The 14,938-nt window shown below is 56.4% G+C and overlaps 1 protein-coding gene across 5 annotated transcripts; it reads left to right on the top strand.

Moving 5' to 3' along the window:
• Positions 1 to 5,013: 5,013 nt before the first annotated feature.
• Tle6 (TLE family member 6, subcortical maternal complex member) lies at positions 5,014 to 14,665 on the top strand. 5 transcript variants are annotated; one of them, XM_052747032.1, is made up of 17 exons: positions 5,014 to 5,058; positions 5,754 to 5,824; positions 6,683 to 6,744; positions 7,163 to 7,208; positions 7,585 to 7,626; positions 9,357 to 9,422; positions 9,503 to 9,752; positions 9,853 to 9,869; positions 10,061 to 10,142; positions 10,290 to 10,363; positions 10,443 to 10,480; positions 11,065 to 11,323; positions 11,424 to 11,671; positions 12,518 to 12,659; positions 13,469 to 13,619; positions 14,218 to 14,294; positions 14,441 to 14,665. In XM_052747032.1, exons 2-17 carry the CDS (start codon positions 5,780 to 5,782, stop codon positions 14,543 to 14,545), a joined length of 1,704 nt encoding a protein of 567 aa, XP_052602992.1. In that variant the 5' UTR covers positions 5,014 to 5,058; positions 5,754 to 5,779; the 3' UTR covers positions 14,546 to 14,665. The 5 variants fall into 5 exon arrangements, with proteins under 5 accessions (XP_052602992.1, XP_052602991.1, XP_052602993.1 ...); XM_052747031.1 differs by lacking the exon at positions 5,014 to 5,058 and adding an exon at positions 5,122 to 5,232; XM_052747033.1 differs by lacking the exons at positions 5,014 to 5,058; positions 14,218 to 14,294 and adding an exon at positions 5,122 to 5,232 and having other exon boundaries at positions 14,441 to 14,558.
• The last annotated feature ends 273 nt before the right edge of the window (positions 14,666 to 14,938 follow it).

The raw sequence follows: 14,938 nt of genomic DNA on the forward strand, positions 1-14,938 counted from the left end.
GACCGTGGCGGCAGAGCAACTTATTTCCGCTTCCGGACACCTTACAGTCGGCCCTAACATCCAGTTCCGGTCATTCTCAGCATCCTGCCCAGGTTCCACACGGCTTCCGGTTTCGGTCCGGAAGAACTTCCGATTGTCTTCCCGGAACCGGAAGCGGAAGGAAGTCTGACTATGTGGTGAACTCTTGACGGTGGGCGGGGCCGCTCAACCCTCCACTAGCCGACCGGAGCCGCCAGTGCCCGCCTCTGCTCGAATACGATTGGAGGGTGCGGCTGTCAAAAGCCCATCGGAAGTAGATAGGCCGGTGGGCGGGGTTAGCCTTGACACCGCCCCCAGGGCGCGGCTGTGAGCGGCGTTCGGCCCGGCGGGCCTTTTCCGGATGCCCGGATGCTCAGTCGCCGATCGATGATGCTTAGACTCGGCTCCGCTGGGTGGCTCGGCCCGTGGGGACGCTTGCAGCCCAGCCTGAGGCCCGCAGTTCGATTCCCAGGGGGTGGACGTTGGGACCTGAGTCCCTCTGGCTCTCTTCGACTCTCACGCCCACGCATGTACTCAAAATAGATGGGTTTGAGAGACGCTCAGCGGTTAGCGCACCGGCTGCCCCTGCAGGGGACCCGGGTTCGTTTCCCAGCAGGGTTACTGCTCATTGTGCACAGATGCGCAGGTCGCACACGCACAGCGCACAGCGCACTCCCTCGTGGGGCCGCATTCCCTGCAAAGCACACAGTGTGACCAACGCATTCCTCCTGACTCCTTTTCTGTCAATCTCTTTCACTTTGTTTCCCACCCTGTCGGATGACAGGCAAGGTCTCTGCAGGCCCAGCCCCAGCCCGCCCACTCCCCCACTTACCCACCCCCAGCACTCCCAGCCCCCCAGCCCACTCCCCACCCTAACCCACCCCCAGGCACTCACCCATCCCCCCCCCAGCCCGCCCCTCACCCCCCCAGCCCCTTCCCTCCCTGGAAGCCTGCACTGTCCGGCTCCGACCAGCAGATGGCACCCGCGCTCCCCTCCGCGCACCACCTTGAGCTGGGGCTGAACCCCGCAAAGGTTCCAAAACAGTGGCGACCCCCGCGGTGACGACCGGGGTCACCCTATACAAGACTCCCCAAAGTGCTGGCGTGTCCCTAACCAACGCCTGCTCCCCAGACTGCACCCGGGAGCAGGCGCGAGCCAAGGAGAGCCTCGAACTCTTGGAGCCGGAGAGGGGGCGGGACACAGGGGCCTCCTCCTCTGGGACGGGGGATGGGTGGAGGACACAGAGGGGGCCTTTGCATCTGAGACGGGGATGGGGGACACAGGGGCCACCGCGTCGGGGACTGGGGCGGGGCACCGCCTCAGGGACGGGTCCCTGACAAGCCTGGCTGTTTGCCTCTCCGCCCTGCCCACCTGTCTGACTGGGAACCCAGCTACAGTGATTCCCAGAAGCTGAGTCAGGAGGATCACAAAGTCCTCGTGCATTCTTTTAAGAATAAATTTTCAAATAAAATAAAATGGACTGGGCAGTGGTGGCGCACGCCTTTAATCCCAGCACTCGGGAGGCAGAGGCAGGCGGATCTCTGTGAGTTCGAGGACAGCCTGGTCTACATAGTGAGTTGCAGGGCAACCAGGTTCACACAGAGAAACCTTGTCACAAAAGCTGCAATAAATAAAAGTTTTAAGAAAATAAATACGGGGCTGGAGAGATGGCTCAGAGGTTAAGAGCACTGACTGCTCTTCCAGAGGTCCTGAGTTCAATTCCCAGCACCCACATGGTGGCTCACAACCATCTGTAATGAGATCTGGTGCCCTCTTCTGACCTGCAGTCATACATGCTGTATACATAATAAATAAATAAATCTTAAAAAAAAAAAAAAAGAAAGTAAATACGATAAAATAATAAAATGACACAATAGCATTAAAAATTAAGTCAATAAATGAAATGAAAAAAGACAATACAATAAACAATATAAAATGCAAAATAGTAAGAGTACATTGAAAATGGTCCCGGAGAGATGAATTAGCACTTAGGAGCACTTCCGGCTCTTCAGGCGACCCAGTGCAATGGTATCTCCACAGACACCCACGTGACTCCAGCTGCACGATCTCAGACGCCCTCTCTGGCCACCGCAGAAAACTGCACTCTCATGCACACAGCCCACCATACACACAATTAAAACTGATCAAATCAATATTAAAAATTAAGATCATAACAGAAAGTAAATAAAATAATTAAATTAAATACAATGAATAGTATATACAACACCCTGGCTCTCAAGGGCTGAAATAAAAAAGACAAAAGGGATTTTTTTTTTAATTTGTTGTTAATGCCAGGCGTTGGAGGCACACACCTTTAATCCCAGCACTCAGGAGGCAGAGGCAGGTGGATCTCTATGAGTTTGAGGCCAGCCTGGGCTACACAGAGAATCCCGGTCTCAGGAAAAACAAAAACAAAGTTGTTATTTATTTGGTTTTTTTGAGACAGGGTTTCTCTGTAGCCCTGGCTGTCCTGGAACTCACTCTGTAGAGCAGCTGGCTTCGAACTCAGAGATCTGCTTGTCTCTGCCTCCTGAGTGCCTCGATTTATTGTTGTTTTTATTATTTATTTTTATTATTTATCAATTATTTATTAGTAGTAGTAGTAGCAGTATTGGTGTTTTGAGACAGGATCTCACTCTGTAGCCCAAGCTGGCCTTGAACTCACAGAGATCCTCCAGGCTCTGCCTCTCGAGTGCCGGGATTAAAGGCGTGCGCCACCACCCCCAGCCCAGGAAATGTGACTTTTTCAGACGTGGATGGTGGCCAGCGTTGACACAATGATTGAATATTTTTGCAGAAGCCTCAGTGATGACGCCATCTCCTGTAAAGTAGTCAAGGTGTCATAATAATCATGACCGCCAGAGGGCGCGAGAGACCCCAGCTTCAACTCACAGCCCGGGGCCCAGGGGCCGCTGTCCTCTGTCTGCAGGGACAGTCACGGCTGAAACGGATAATGAGGGCGTGAGGTCTGGTCTAGTGTGTGCAGAAGCCCTGGTCAAGAGCAGGACCGGGGAAAAGAGAAAAATATATGTGTGTGCAGGGCTGGAGAGCTGGCTCAGCGGTAACCAGCACTAGCTGCTCCTGCAGAGGAACTGGGTTCGAGTCCCCGCACCCACGTGGCAGCTCCAGTTACAGATTACAAAGGATCCGACACCCTCTTCTGGCTTCTGAGGGTACTAGGCACACATGTGGTGCACACGCATACAAGCGAACATTTATACACATTAATTAATTTTGTAGTAAAGGGGAAGTTACAGGCCTAATTGAGTTACAGTTACTTATTCGTGTGTGCTTGGGGGGGGGGCGTCAGAGGACCCAGCCTGGGAATGAGGACGCATCCTTGCCCTCAGCAGTGTGGAGCTCAGGGATGGAACTCAAGGCATCAGGCTTGGCAGCAATCCCCTTCGCCCGCTGAGCCCTCTCACAGAACTCGCTGTCTTAGCCCTGCTCTTACAACGGACCCCAGGGGGACCCCAGGCTGGCCCCAAACTCACTGTCACTTCCCTGCCTCTGTATACGCAGAGGCCCGTGGTTTAATTTCACACCCCTCACCTGCGGCTGGAGCGGGCCTGGGGGTGGGGGGAGGGGGTCCACAGGGTCCACTTTACCCCAGGGCCACCCTCAGCTCACCCCTGGGTCTTCTGTCCACTTTCCGCCCTTGAATTCGGATATCTGGGGGTATAGCTTTGTGCCCTCAGCCTTTCTTTCTCTTTTGAGACAGGGTCTCATGTAGCCCAGGCTAGTCTGTAACTCCCTCTGTAGCCCAGGATGGCCTTGAACTCTTAACCCTCCTGCATCCACCTGCCAGTGCTGGGTGTCTCTGACCATGCAGGATTCACGAGCTGCTGGGAATAGGGTCCTGGGCGCATGCGTGCCAGCCTGGCTGTGGCCCTTTTTTCACTTCTTACCTTGAGATCAAATTGAGTCCTGATCCTGCAGCCTCGGCTTGCAGAGGAGCCAGGGCTAGCCTGAGCCACACAGCAGGTCAGTGTCACTTCACAGGACACTAGAAGCTTCATTTCTCTTTTTTTTTTTTTTTTTTTTTTTTGTCAGAGCTGAGGACCGAACCCAGGGCCTTGTGCTTGCTAGGCAAGCGCTCTACCACTGAGCTAAATCCCCAACCCCATAGAAGCTTCATTTCTCATGGGAACGTTGGGGATTCTCAAGCTATGGCTCCCCCACTCCATCAGCACACCCCAGAATTTCAAAACTGAGCACTTAGATTTTTTAAATTTTATTTTTATTTATTAGGGGTTTTTGTTTGTTTGTTGTTTGGTTTTTCGAGACAGGGTTTCTCTGTGTAGCCCTGGCTGTCCTGGAACTCACTCTGTAGACCAGGCTGGCCTTGAATTCTCAGAGATCCACCAGCCTCTGCTCTGCCTCCTGAGTGCTGGGATTAAAGTTGTGCATCACCACTGCCCGGCTTTGAATTAATCTTTTTGCATTTTATTTTATGTGTACGGATGTTTTGCTTGCATGTATGTGTGCATCATGAGGGCAAAATAGAGCTTCGGATGCCCTGGAACTAGAGTTACAAACCACGACCACTCTGAGCCACTACATGAGTGCTGGGAATCGAACCAGGGTCCTGTGCAAGAGCAGCCAGTGCTCTCAACTCCTAAACTATCTCTCCAGCTCACTCAGATTTAAAAAAAAAAAAAATATTCGGGGTGTCTCTGTGTGTGTGCAAGAGTGGGTTCACCTTCCAACATGTGGGTCCCAGGGATCGAACTCTTATCAAAGGTCTTGGCTGCAGTCACCTCCACCTGCCGACCCCTCTCACATGCCCCAAACATTCAGACTTTTCACCAAACACTCGGAAGTCCTCTCCCAGCTAGCAAACCACACCGGGAACGCGAGGGTTAAAGCGAGCCCTGGAACTGCGTGATTGACAGCCGGGCCACAGGCTCAGCAATGAGCAGCCGGGCTCGCGGCCCACGTGGGCGCGCGGCCTCCTGATTGGGCAGCGCCTGCAGGGGCGGCTCGCGCAGCCCCGAGCCCACGTGCACCTGTGGCCTGGGCCGACTGGGCCTCCCTGGGTGGGTGCAGGTGGGGGCGTGGCCCAGGGCGGGGCGGGGCGGGAGCTGGGAGGGGCGGGGTCGGAGGGGTCAAATGGCCCGGGGCCCAGCAGGAGGGGCTTCCTCCGGGCCTGAACTTGGCTGACCTCGGCGGCTTCCTCTGGGATCCCCTGGGCCTCCCGGTCCTCTGAGGTGGTGCGTGGGGGCAGCCTGCTTCCTGCAGGCCGTTTGCGCGGGTGGGGGAGCTGGGAGGGGCGTGGGCCCGCACAAAACTGACCTAAGCAAGGCGTCTGCCCAGGTTGAACGGTGGGAGAGTGGACCAAACGTCATTTGTCTCCGAAGTTCTTCTTTTAAAAACGTTTTACGTGTGTGCCTGAGTGTGTGTATATATTATGTACACCCCATGCATACTTAATTAGTACGCCTGGCAAACTCCTACTCGTCCCTCAAAACCCTCTGCGACTTACCACATCCATGACTGCTCCTCGGTATCTGAAGGGATGAGCGCCCCCCCCCCCCCCCCCCCCCCCCCCCCCGTGCTTAGCTGAGGGTGGTTCTGGAACTGTGGCCCCTGCGGTAGAGACGGGGCTTAAGGAATGCAGACGGCATGGGGAAGAGGGAAGGGGCTTCCTCTGCAGCTGGGTCCTGACGGTGGGGAGGCTACAGGGATGGATGGGGGTCGGCTTTTCTGTCTAAACTGAACCTGCTCCCTGCAGGACTTGTGACTTCCAGAATCTTCTAGATGACTTCCTGCAGCCAGAGCAATGGCGCCGTCGGTGGGATTTTGGTGAGAGGTGGTGAGGGGTGCAGTGGGCTTCCTCTCTTCACACTGGGTTATTGGCGGGGTTGTGGAGACTTTTGAGTCTCACTGTCCCAGCGTGGCCTGGAACTCGCAATTCTGCAGACCTAGCTCGGATGACAGCCCCGCACAGCGTCTGCGCTGTGACCCCACTGCGCAGGTGAAAACAACCGGGGAAGTCGAGGCCAACAGGCTTTCCAAATGTCAATCACTGGTGATTAGCACTTAGATTTCACCTGGTCAGGCGTGCAGGGTGAGGGCCCGCCCACTGGGGCGTGGTCAGGGTGGAGCCCCGCCTACCATGCTGGGCTGTTGGCACCATACTGTGATTTAATTGTGCACGCCTTTAATCCCAGCACTCGGGAGGCAGAGACAGTGCAGTTGGAGGCCAGGGCGGTCTGAGCCGCTGTCTCAAAAAAAAAAAAAGACATAAAATATAGGCTGATGTCCCCTCCTCCCTCTCCTCCTCCCTAAAGGTCAAGGTAATGTTAGGGGCTGTGCAGGAGCTGACTCCAGGGTAGAGGTTCTCAACATGTAGGCCGAGACCCCATTATCGGATATGCTGCATATCAACTGTTTACATTATGATCTGTAACAGTAGCAAAATTACAGTTACGAAGTAGCAACGAAGTAACTTTATGGTTGGGGGTCACCACAGCTGTATTTAAAGGTGAGAACCAGAGTCTAGATCTAGTAGGTTCTTCTGTGCCCCCTGCATGGCTGGTCCTGTAACCCAAGAGTTCAGGGGCTTCGAGAAGCTGGACCTGACTGGGCACCTTGGGGGAGGGCGTATCTGGGAGTTGGGGGTGCCGTAGGCTTTATGGTTCTGACCTTTGACCTTTCCAGCCTTCCAGCTTCTCGAAGAGGTACTCCTCCATCATGGAACAGCTGCCGGAGGAGCTCAACAAGTGAGGGCTTCCCTCAGGGCCCCCCTCCCTCCTCCCTCTCCCCCTCCCCCTCCCCCCCTCCCCCGCATCCACCAGGGCAGCCAGCAGGGAAGGCTGGTTCCCAGTGAAGTGTTCACTTTGGTTTGGTTTTAAGCCAGGGTGTTGATTTTTGTAGTGGTGCAGACTGAGACAGGAGGATGGCGAGTTCCAGGCCCGCCCGGGCCACACAGCCACCAAATCCTGTCTCCAATAAGCAATGGCAAAATACACGTGCCTTGCATGCGCAAAAGCCCTGCCTCAGACTTAGGAGTTTGGGGTGGCCCCTTCCCTCTATTTATGGACTGGGTGGCTCGTCCTTGTGGGGTTCTGCCCTAGGGCAGATACAGGGTCTTTTTCTAGAAGGATCCTCAACTGCTTCCCGCCCCTCCACCCCCACCAGAGTCATCTCTGAGATGATGATCCAGCTAGACAACATCTCCAACCTGGTAAGCCACCCCAGTGGCAGCCTAGGGGGGGGGATGTGGCAGAAGGTGGGTGTGGGCAGCAGGGAGGCGGCCTGTGTGTGAACTAGAGAGGAGGCGGCCGGCAGAGGAGCAGGCAGGGCCCTGAGGGGCTGCATGAGGGAGTTGAAGGCGATATATATAGTTAGTAGTAGTCTATTTAAAAATAAACAGCTAAGTGGTACACACCTGTCATCCCAGCACAGGGAGATGAGGCAGGAGGATTCGCCTCTGCTATAGTGAGTTCAAGGCCAGGCTGGGTTCCGTGGGCCTCTGTTGTCTCCAAAGTTAAACAAGATCAAAGAGGTGAGGGGGGTTTGCTCAGGGTCACAGATCCACCTTTCCGCTGCTGTGATTGCAGGTGTCCAATGTCAATCAGTCCTTTGAAGACCATTACAAACAGGTGAGCTGGGGACGTTTTCTCTGGGTGGGGGTGGGGGTGGAGATAAGATTCCAGGGAGGTGGGAGCCACAGAGGGCTGGAGACAGGTAGGAGGGAGTTGATTTAGAGTCCTCACATCCAGCTGTGGCTCATCCTTCCTGCCCAGGCCCCAGGTGCCCTGGAGCTCCTGGGTAAGGGCTATGCACAGGTCCCATGCATGAGCGGGAGACAGGCCTTCAGAGGAGCGCCCCGCTCTTCCCTCCCACCCCCACCCCTTGCCCAAGCCAAGGCACGTGCGTCCTCATCCGCTTCCCCTGCCACCACCTGGTCCCTTTCTCAAGGGCACTGGCAGGAAGGAGGCGCTGCCCGGGGCCAGATGTCACTGGCGGGGAGCCAGGGCCAGGACTGCAGCTCAGGGGGGGCGTGGGTAGGGGGTGGGCAGCCGGGGATGGGTGGGCAGGAAGCCACCAGAACATGGTTGTTCATTCAAGACCCTCGGCAGCCTCAGCAGCCACCGTTCGCCAGGCCAGCAGGGGTGCTGGGAAAAGAGCGAGGCCCGGAGACTGAAGGAGCCCCGTGGGTGGGTGCCGGGAACTCCAGGCAGGGGCTAGGGCGTGGGCTACAGCTCAGGGTAGTCAGGAGGGTGCACTGAGTAGGTCAGCAGGGCCAGAAGGGATGCTCCTGTTTGGGAGAGGGACATTGCCCGGGCAGGAGGAGGAACGGCCTTCTGCAGGGGCCCTGTGTGGGAGCAGCGGGAAGGGGGGGGGGGGGCAGGGGCGGGCGCAGGTCAGGGCTTGGGGGGCTGCAGGGAGTTCTGGGCCTTTACCCCTGCCCGGTGAGCAGGAGGAGCCCTGGAAGGCTGTGGTTGGAAGAGCGAGGGGACTGATCTGGCATCAGGTGCAAGAGTGAAGGGTGAATGGGGGGCTGGGCTCTAGTCATGAGGGAATGATTGACAGGTGCGTGGGGCCAGCCACTGCCTGTAGCTCCTGGCTTCCCCAGCTCCCTTGCTTTTAACCGACCCCCTCCCCAGCCTCACTCCCGGGTCCCTCCTGTACCCCCCCCCACTTCCCTGGGAGCAGCAGGAGGGAGAGACAGCTCTCCCTCCATTCACGCTGAGCGCCTGGCGCACTAAAGTGCCGGTAAATTGCACATTAATGAGCCAGGGGGGAGATCGGGAGGGCTCCCCTGGGCTTTGTGCAGCCCCAGGCTGGTGCTGCCCTGGAATCCATCATCCCCTCCCTGGGAGGCAGCCCCCTGGGACCTTGCCCTCCAAGGGGGAGGAGAGAGGGGGCAGGCTCGGGAGCAAGGCTGCTGTTTGAATCTCTGGGCCTCAGTTTCCCTATGTGAAAAATAACACTAAGGCCTTTAATCCATGCTGGGGAAAAGTCCCAGGGCCTTGTACGTTAAGGGCGGCACCCCAAGCCCTATTTGTGGTGGTAACTGCTTTTTAGTTGAAGATTTTGGTTGGGTTTGGGTTTTTTGTTTTGTTGTTTTTTGGAAACAGGACCTCAAACTCAGTGTGTAGCTAAGGATGACCCTGAACTCCTGATCCTCCTGTCTTAGCCTCTGCAGGGACAGGCGTGTACTACTGTGCGTGGGTGTGTAGAGGTGGTTTGTCCCCAATGGCAGTTTATCCCCAATGGCAGAGCTTGCCTCTGTGTACAGAGAGGTTGCCAGGTGCCAAGCATTGCCACACGCTCCCCTTCCCCACATTCAGTGCCTGCAGCGAGGTGCAATCCTAACTTGTTCTAGGTGGAAGACTTCTTCAAGCTGATGGAGATTTTCAGCAGTTCCCCGCACATCCTGGATGTGGTCAAGGTGAGTATCCACCCTGGAGCTGGAGGGGACAGGCACCAGTCGGTGTGTGTGACTCACGAGGCCCCACGGGCTCTGTCCAGGCCAAGCAGGACTGGGCTAAGAAAGAAGCCAAGCAGAGCCCAGAGGTCGCAGCCCCCAAGGAGCCCAAACCCAAAGCCACCCCGGGGCCTCAGCCGTCCACCAGACGCCGGCAGTGCCTCTCAGAGGCTGAGGAGCAGCAGGACCCACAGCCCGTGTGGGACCAGGAGCCCCAGTTCTGGAGAGACACCCTGACCTGGGAGCTCTGGAAACTTTTCACGGATGGCCAGGACAACCAGCAGGCACAGAGGGGTGAGGGTCCCTCACTCGGGTTGCGGGGAGCGCCTTGGGTGTCCGGGCAAACCTCATTGCTCTCCATCTCTCTCCTCCTTGCCTGTTGTCATGGCGACAGAGAAGCCGCTGAGATTGGTGAGTACCCTTGGCTGAGACCCCCCACACACACGCCAGTTCGCCCTACAGTGTCCCCTCCCGTCCCCTCCACCTCACCCCTACACTCTGACCTCCCCAGGAGGATCCCAGCCGCAGCCCGGGGACCCCCAGGCGTCTGTGGGGTCCCACTGGGTCATGTGTCCCCCAGCTGACCCAGTTCTGTCTCCCAGGAAAGGAAGAGCTCGTGCCTGAGCGACTCGGAACTGGAACTGGAGCCTGAACCCAAGCGCAGCAGCAGCCTGAGTTCCTTATGTAGGAAGGCGGGGCCGCGGAGGGGCGGGGCCGCGGAGGGGCGGGGCCGCGGAGGGGCGGGGCCGCGGAGGGGCGGGGCCGCGGAGGGGCGGGGCCGCAGGGAGGCCCAGGCTCCTGGGTGCCCCTGAATCCTGCTGTCCCACACAGCCCCTGTCCTGACTCCCTTGGATCTGCTTGGTGACTCCCAAAAGGACATCAGCCAGCCCCAACAGGAGACCCAGGTGAGCAGGTACCCGGATGCAGACTTGGCGAGGGGGAGGTCACAAGCCAGCAGGATCAGCTTCTTTCTTTGCACCACAGGAATCTTCTAAAAGTGCTGGTCCATTTCTGAAGCCCCTGTGAGTAGGGAGAGGGCAAAGTTACCTCCACGCCCCTCCGTCCCCCACCCCTGCCCCTCCCTCCCCCACTCCTGTCCTCACTGGTGGTGGAAGGGGGAGGGGCCGACAAGAGGGCTCAGCAGGTAAAGGTGCTTGCTGATAAACCTGGACCTGAATTTGATCCCTGGGATCCACATGATTGAAAACTGACTCCCACAAGTTATCCTGACCCCAGCCCCCCACACACACAAATTAATAAGTAAAACGTAATAACAATTTTTAAAGGGTTGGAGGAGGAATCCCTCACTTAAATCTCAACACAGATTTTCCCAATCCCGTAGTTGGAGAAAGACGACTTGGAAAAGGGACTATAATAATTAGGGCCATAAGAGGGTGCATAGGAGTTTAGTCTAATTGTGCAAAGCATTTTAGACAGAGTGGGGAAGCGTATGTGGTTGTGGGAAGAATTAGAGTGTGTCTCCTTGCACTCGAGGTGGAGGCAGGAGGATCAGGAGTTCAAGGCCAGCCTTGGCTACATGGGGAGTTCAGCCTGGACCAATAAGACCCTGTCTTGAAAATCTCACACCCTGAGACCCTGTCCGCAGGTGCTGGGACTCCGAGGACTTGGAATACAGTTGGAAGAGGCCTGGTGCATCGCTCTCACAAGTGGAGATGGTCGCTCTCCCCCAAGCCCTGCAGAAGGTACGCGTGCTGAAACACCAGGAGCTCCTGTTGGCGCTGGCCGTGAGCTGCTTCACAAGGCACGTCTTCACCTGTAGCCGCAGTGGCATCAAGGTGTGGTGCCTGACAAAGCAGGTGGCGGAGGACGAATTCCCTGAAAGCAACCTGCAATGTGGCGGCCAGGTGATGGGCAAGGAAGGTGCCCGGGACGGGGAGGGGGTGGGGGGAGACTGGAAGCCACCGGGGCGGGTGGACGCTTGCTCATGGGCACCGCCCTCTGCAGGCCAGCGGGGCGTACCTGCGCACCTGTCAGCTGTCCTCCAACAGCAGGACCCTGTTCGCGGGTGGACACAACCTGCCTGGCGTGAGCGTGTGGGACCTGGCAGCCCCGTCCCTGTATGAGAAGTGCCAGCTGCCCTGCAAGGGCCTGTCCTGCCAGGCCCTGGCCAGCTCGGAGGAGAACATGGCCTTCGCTGGCTTCACGGATGGTGTGGTCAGAATATGGGACCTACGGAGTCAGGGAGTGGTCAGGTGCGGACGTGGATCTGAGGACACATCTTGAGGAGACCACGCCCCCAGCCCCTCACTGGGGGATTCTAGGCGGGGCTCCACCCTGTCCCACCCTAGTCCTCTTTTTACCTTTTGTTTAGGATAATTCTCATGTAACCCATGCTGGCCTCAAGCACAGAGGACGGCCTTGAACGTCTGGTCTTCCTGCCTCCACCTCCTAAGCACTGTGTGTGCCTTGTGCATGCGTTGTATTACTCGTGGATGGTGCCTAGCAGGGGCTCAGGACAACCTGCAGGAGACTGTTCTCCTTCCATCGAGTGGGTTCCTGGAAATGGAACTCGGGTCACCTTGACCCGCTGAGCCACCTGGGAGCCAACACTTTTGTTTTTATTCATTTTTGTAGACCAGGCTAGCCCGGTCTTTCGAGTGCTGGGATGGCAGGTGCACCTTGCCAAGCCCTGCTCGGTTCTTGAGGTCAGATCATGTGACACTTGCAAGGCTGATAACTGAGCTCACTATGTAGCCCAGTATAGCTCTAACTTGCAATCCTCCTGCCTCAGCCTCCTGAGTAGCTGTTTGGTTCTCCCTGTTTGAGACAGGTTCTCACTATATACCCAGGCTGGCCTAGAACTCGTGGCAGTCCTGCCTCAGCCTCCCAGGGCTGGAATTATAGGTGTGTGCCAGCACACTCGTGTTGGTTGGAACATAGTTACCCATTAGGTGCAGGGACTTTGGGATGACGTCACTGTCCCCTTCTCGCCAAAGGTAGAGGACTACCTGCAGGTTGGATTGGCAGTGGGACTGGGGGACCTCAGGGACATGGGCCCCAAGGCTAGGCTCACCCCCTTTGCTGTCTTCTCTGGCTAGGGACCTCGAAGGCCCTGTCAGTGCAGCCAAGAGCCTTGTGGTCAAAGGTGACAATGTCTGGACGGGAGGTCTGGACGCCTGTCTGCGATGCTGGGACCTGCGGACGGCCAAGGTGTTGCAGGAACACACATTCCAGTCCCAGGTGCACAGACGCGGCTGGGGCTGGACGGACATGTGGGGCGGGGGACGACATCCCAGGTCAGATAGATATAGATATCTTTTGTCAGCCAGGCAGTGGTGGCACACACCTTTAGTCCCAGCACTTGGGAGGCAGAGGCAGGCGGATCTCTGAGTTCGAGACCAACCTGGTCTACAGAGTGAGTTCCAGGACAGCCAGGGCTGCACAGAGAGAAACCCTGTCTTGAAAAGCAAGACAACCTTTTGTTATAATGGGCATGGTGGCAAAGACACTCTCTCATCCCAGTACTCAAGCCAAGGCAGGAGGATGAAAAGTGTCTATCCTGGGCTACATAGTGAGCCCTTGTCTCAAAAGAGAAAGTAAGCCAGAGTTTAGTGGGTAGAATGCTTTCTTAGGGTGCTGGGTCCTATCTCCAGCATTGTGCCCCACCATGCCTGACACCCCAACACTGGGGAGGTAGAGGCAGGAGGATCAGAAGTTCAAGGTCATCCTCAGCTACACAGGGACCTGAAGGATAGCCTGTGCTGCATGAGACTTGTCTCAAGACTATTGTCGTAAATGTTTTATGCTGGGGGTCAGGACCAGCCTGGGCTATGTAGTGAGTCATTACTAACTAGCCTAGGCTACAGAGGAGTAAGACCTTTCTCAGTAAAACCAAAAAGGGAGAGAGACAGGTTCTTCACTGTCCTGTTGAACCCTGTAAAGGGAGGCATGGGGACTGTGACGGGAAACGGCCAGCTGGTGAGTCCTGGGGCCCTGGCCACCTGCCGGGTTGGGGTCTGATCTCTGCACCTCTGCCCTGTTCACCCCAGATCATGAGCCTGTCTCGCAATCCCCTGGAAGACTGGCTGCTGCTGGGCCTGGCCAACGGCCAGCAGTGTCTGTACAACAGCAAGAAGAGTGAGGCGCTCACTGTGGGCACCAAGGACAAGACCATCCTAGACCTCAAGTTCTCCCCAAATGGTAAGGAGTCCGAGAACAACCATGCACTGCAGTCACTGACCTTCCAGAAGCTTCCGCTCTGTGGACTCAGTGCCCGATCAGTGCTTGGACACCCCACCACACTGCACACCTTTTGATTTTTTCAAGACAGGGTTTCTCTGTGCAGCCCTGGCTATCCTGGAACTCACTCTGTAGACGAGGCTAGCCTGGACTCAGAGATCCTCCTGCCTGTGCCTCCTAAGTGCTGAGATTAAAGGCGTGTGCCACCACCACCTGGCCCCAACACCTCCTATTGACATAAGCCACCCTCAGGGATCAGAAGTTCAGGGTCATCTTTGCTACATGGGGAGTTTGGGGCTAGCCTTGGCTGTGAAAGACTCTTGTTAAAACACCAAAAGCAAACAGAACAACAAAAGGCAGAACAGGAAAACTCGATTTGTTCTGCCCTTTTGGTTCTTTTGAGGTAGGTCCTCTCCATAGTCCCGGCTCGTCCTCATCTCAAACTCTTCAGTCCTCCTTCCTCAGCCTCCTGAGTGCTGGGGAGACAGACACTTGGCTCTCAGATGAGAGTAGGTGGGTGGGGTCTCTGTAACCTCACTCTCCCTCTACCTCCTCCCAGGCCAATGGTGGGTGAGCGTGGGGATGGACAACCTTGTCACCATCCACAGCATGCCCATGGGAGCAAAAATATTCCAGGTATTCCTGTGCAGGGTGGGACCCTGGGGGAGTTGATGTCAATGGGATCCTCGGCGGCATCCCCACAGGGACGATCCTAAACTCCGGGCGGAGAGGAGCTGGGCTTAGGTGGATCCTGTGGGCTCACTCAGCCTGCTATCTCACAGGTCCCTGAGTCTGCTACTGTCACTTGCTGTGACGTGACAGCCAATGGCAGGCTGATCGTCACGGGATCCGGGGACTGTGCCTCAGTGTACCAGATCAAGTACTGACAACGCCGACTTCCATCTTCTCTTTCTCCCAGCTGCACAGTGGTGGGTGGTGGTGGGTGTGAGGGTCCCATGGGTGTGCCGACCCCTCATCACATGTAATAAAGCAATTGAGAAGGCAGAGATAGTCTGTTCTGCTCTCTGAAGGGATATTGTCCTATCCCCCCCTCCGTTTTTTTTTGTTTTTGTTTTTTTTTTTTTTTGGTTTTTCGAGACGAGTTTCTCTGTGTAGCTTTGGTACCTGTCCTGGATCTCGCTCTGTAGACCAGACTGGCCTTGAACTCAGAGATCTGCCTGCCTCTGCCTCCCGAGTGCTGGAATTAAAGGCTTGTGCCACTACTGCCCAGCTGTCCTATCACTTTTTAACCCAAATTTTGGAAGGACTTTGTGGCTCTG

This window comes from Peromyscus californicus, unplaced genomic scaffold (genome assembly GCF_007827085.1).
Source record: "Peromyscus californicus insignis strain IS unplaced genomic scaffold, ASM782708v3 Scaffold_1__1_contigs__length_55948999, whole genome shotgun sequence".
Taxonomy (NCBI): domain Eukaryota; kingdom Metazoa; phylum Chordata; class Mammalia; order Rodentia; family Cricetidae; genus Peromyscus; species Peromyscus californicus.

Bases quoted from the DNA above. Each gene is read 5' to 3' on its own strand.
- Tle6 (XM_052747032.1), top strand. From the start codon at position 5,780: ATGACTTCCTGCAGCCAGAGCAATGGCGCCGTCGGTGGGATTTTG. The intron at 6,745-7,162 runs GTGAGGGCTTCC...CACCCCCACCAG, and splicing joins CTGCCGGAGGAGCTCAACAA to AGTCATCTCTGAGATGATGA. The intron at 10,481-11,064 runs GTGAGTAGGGAG...CCCTGTCCGCAG, and splicing joins GGTCCATTTCTGAAGCCCCT to GTGCTGGGACTCCGAGGACT.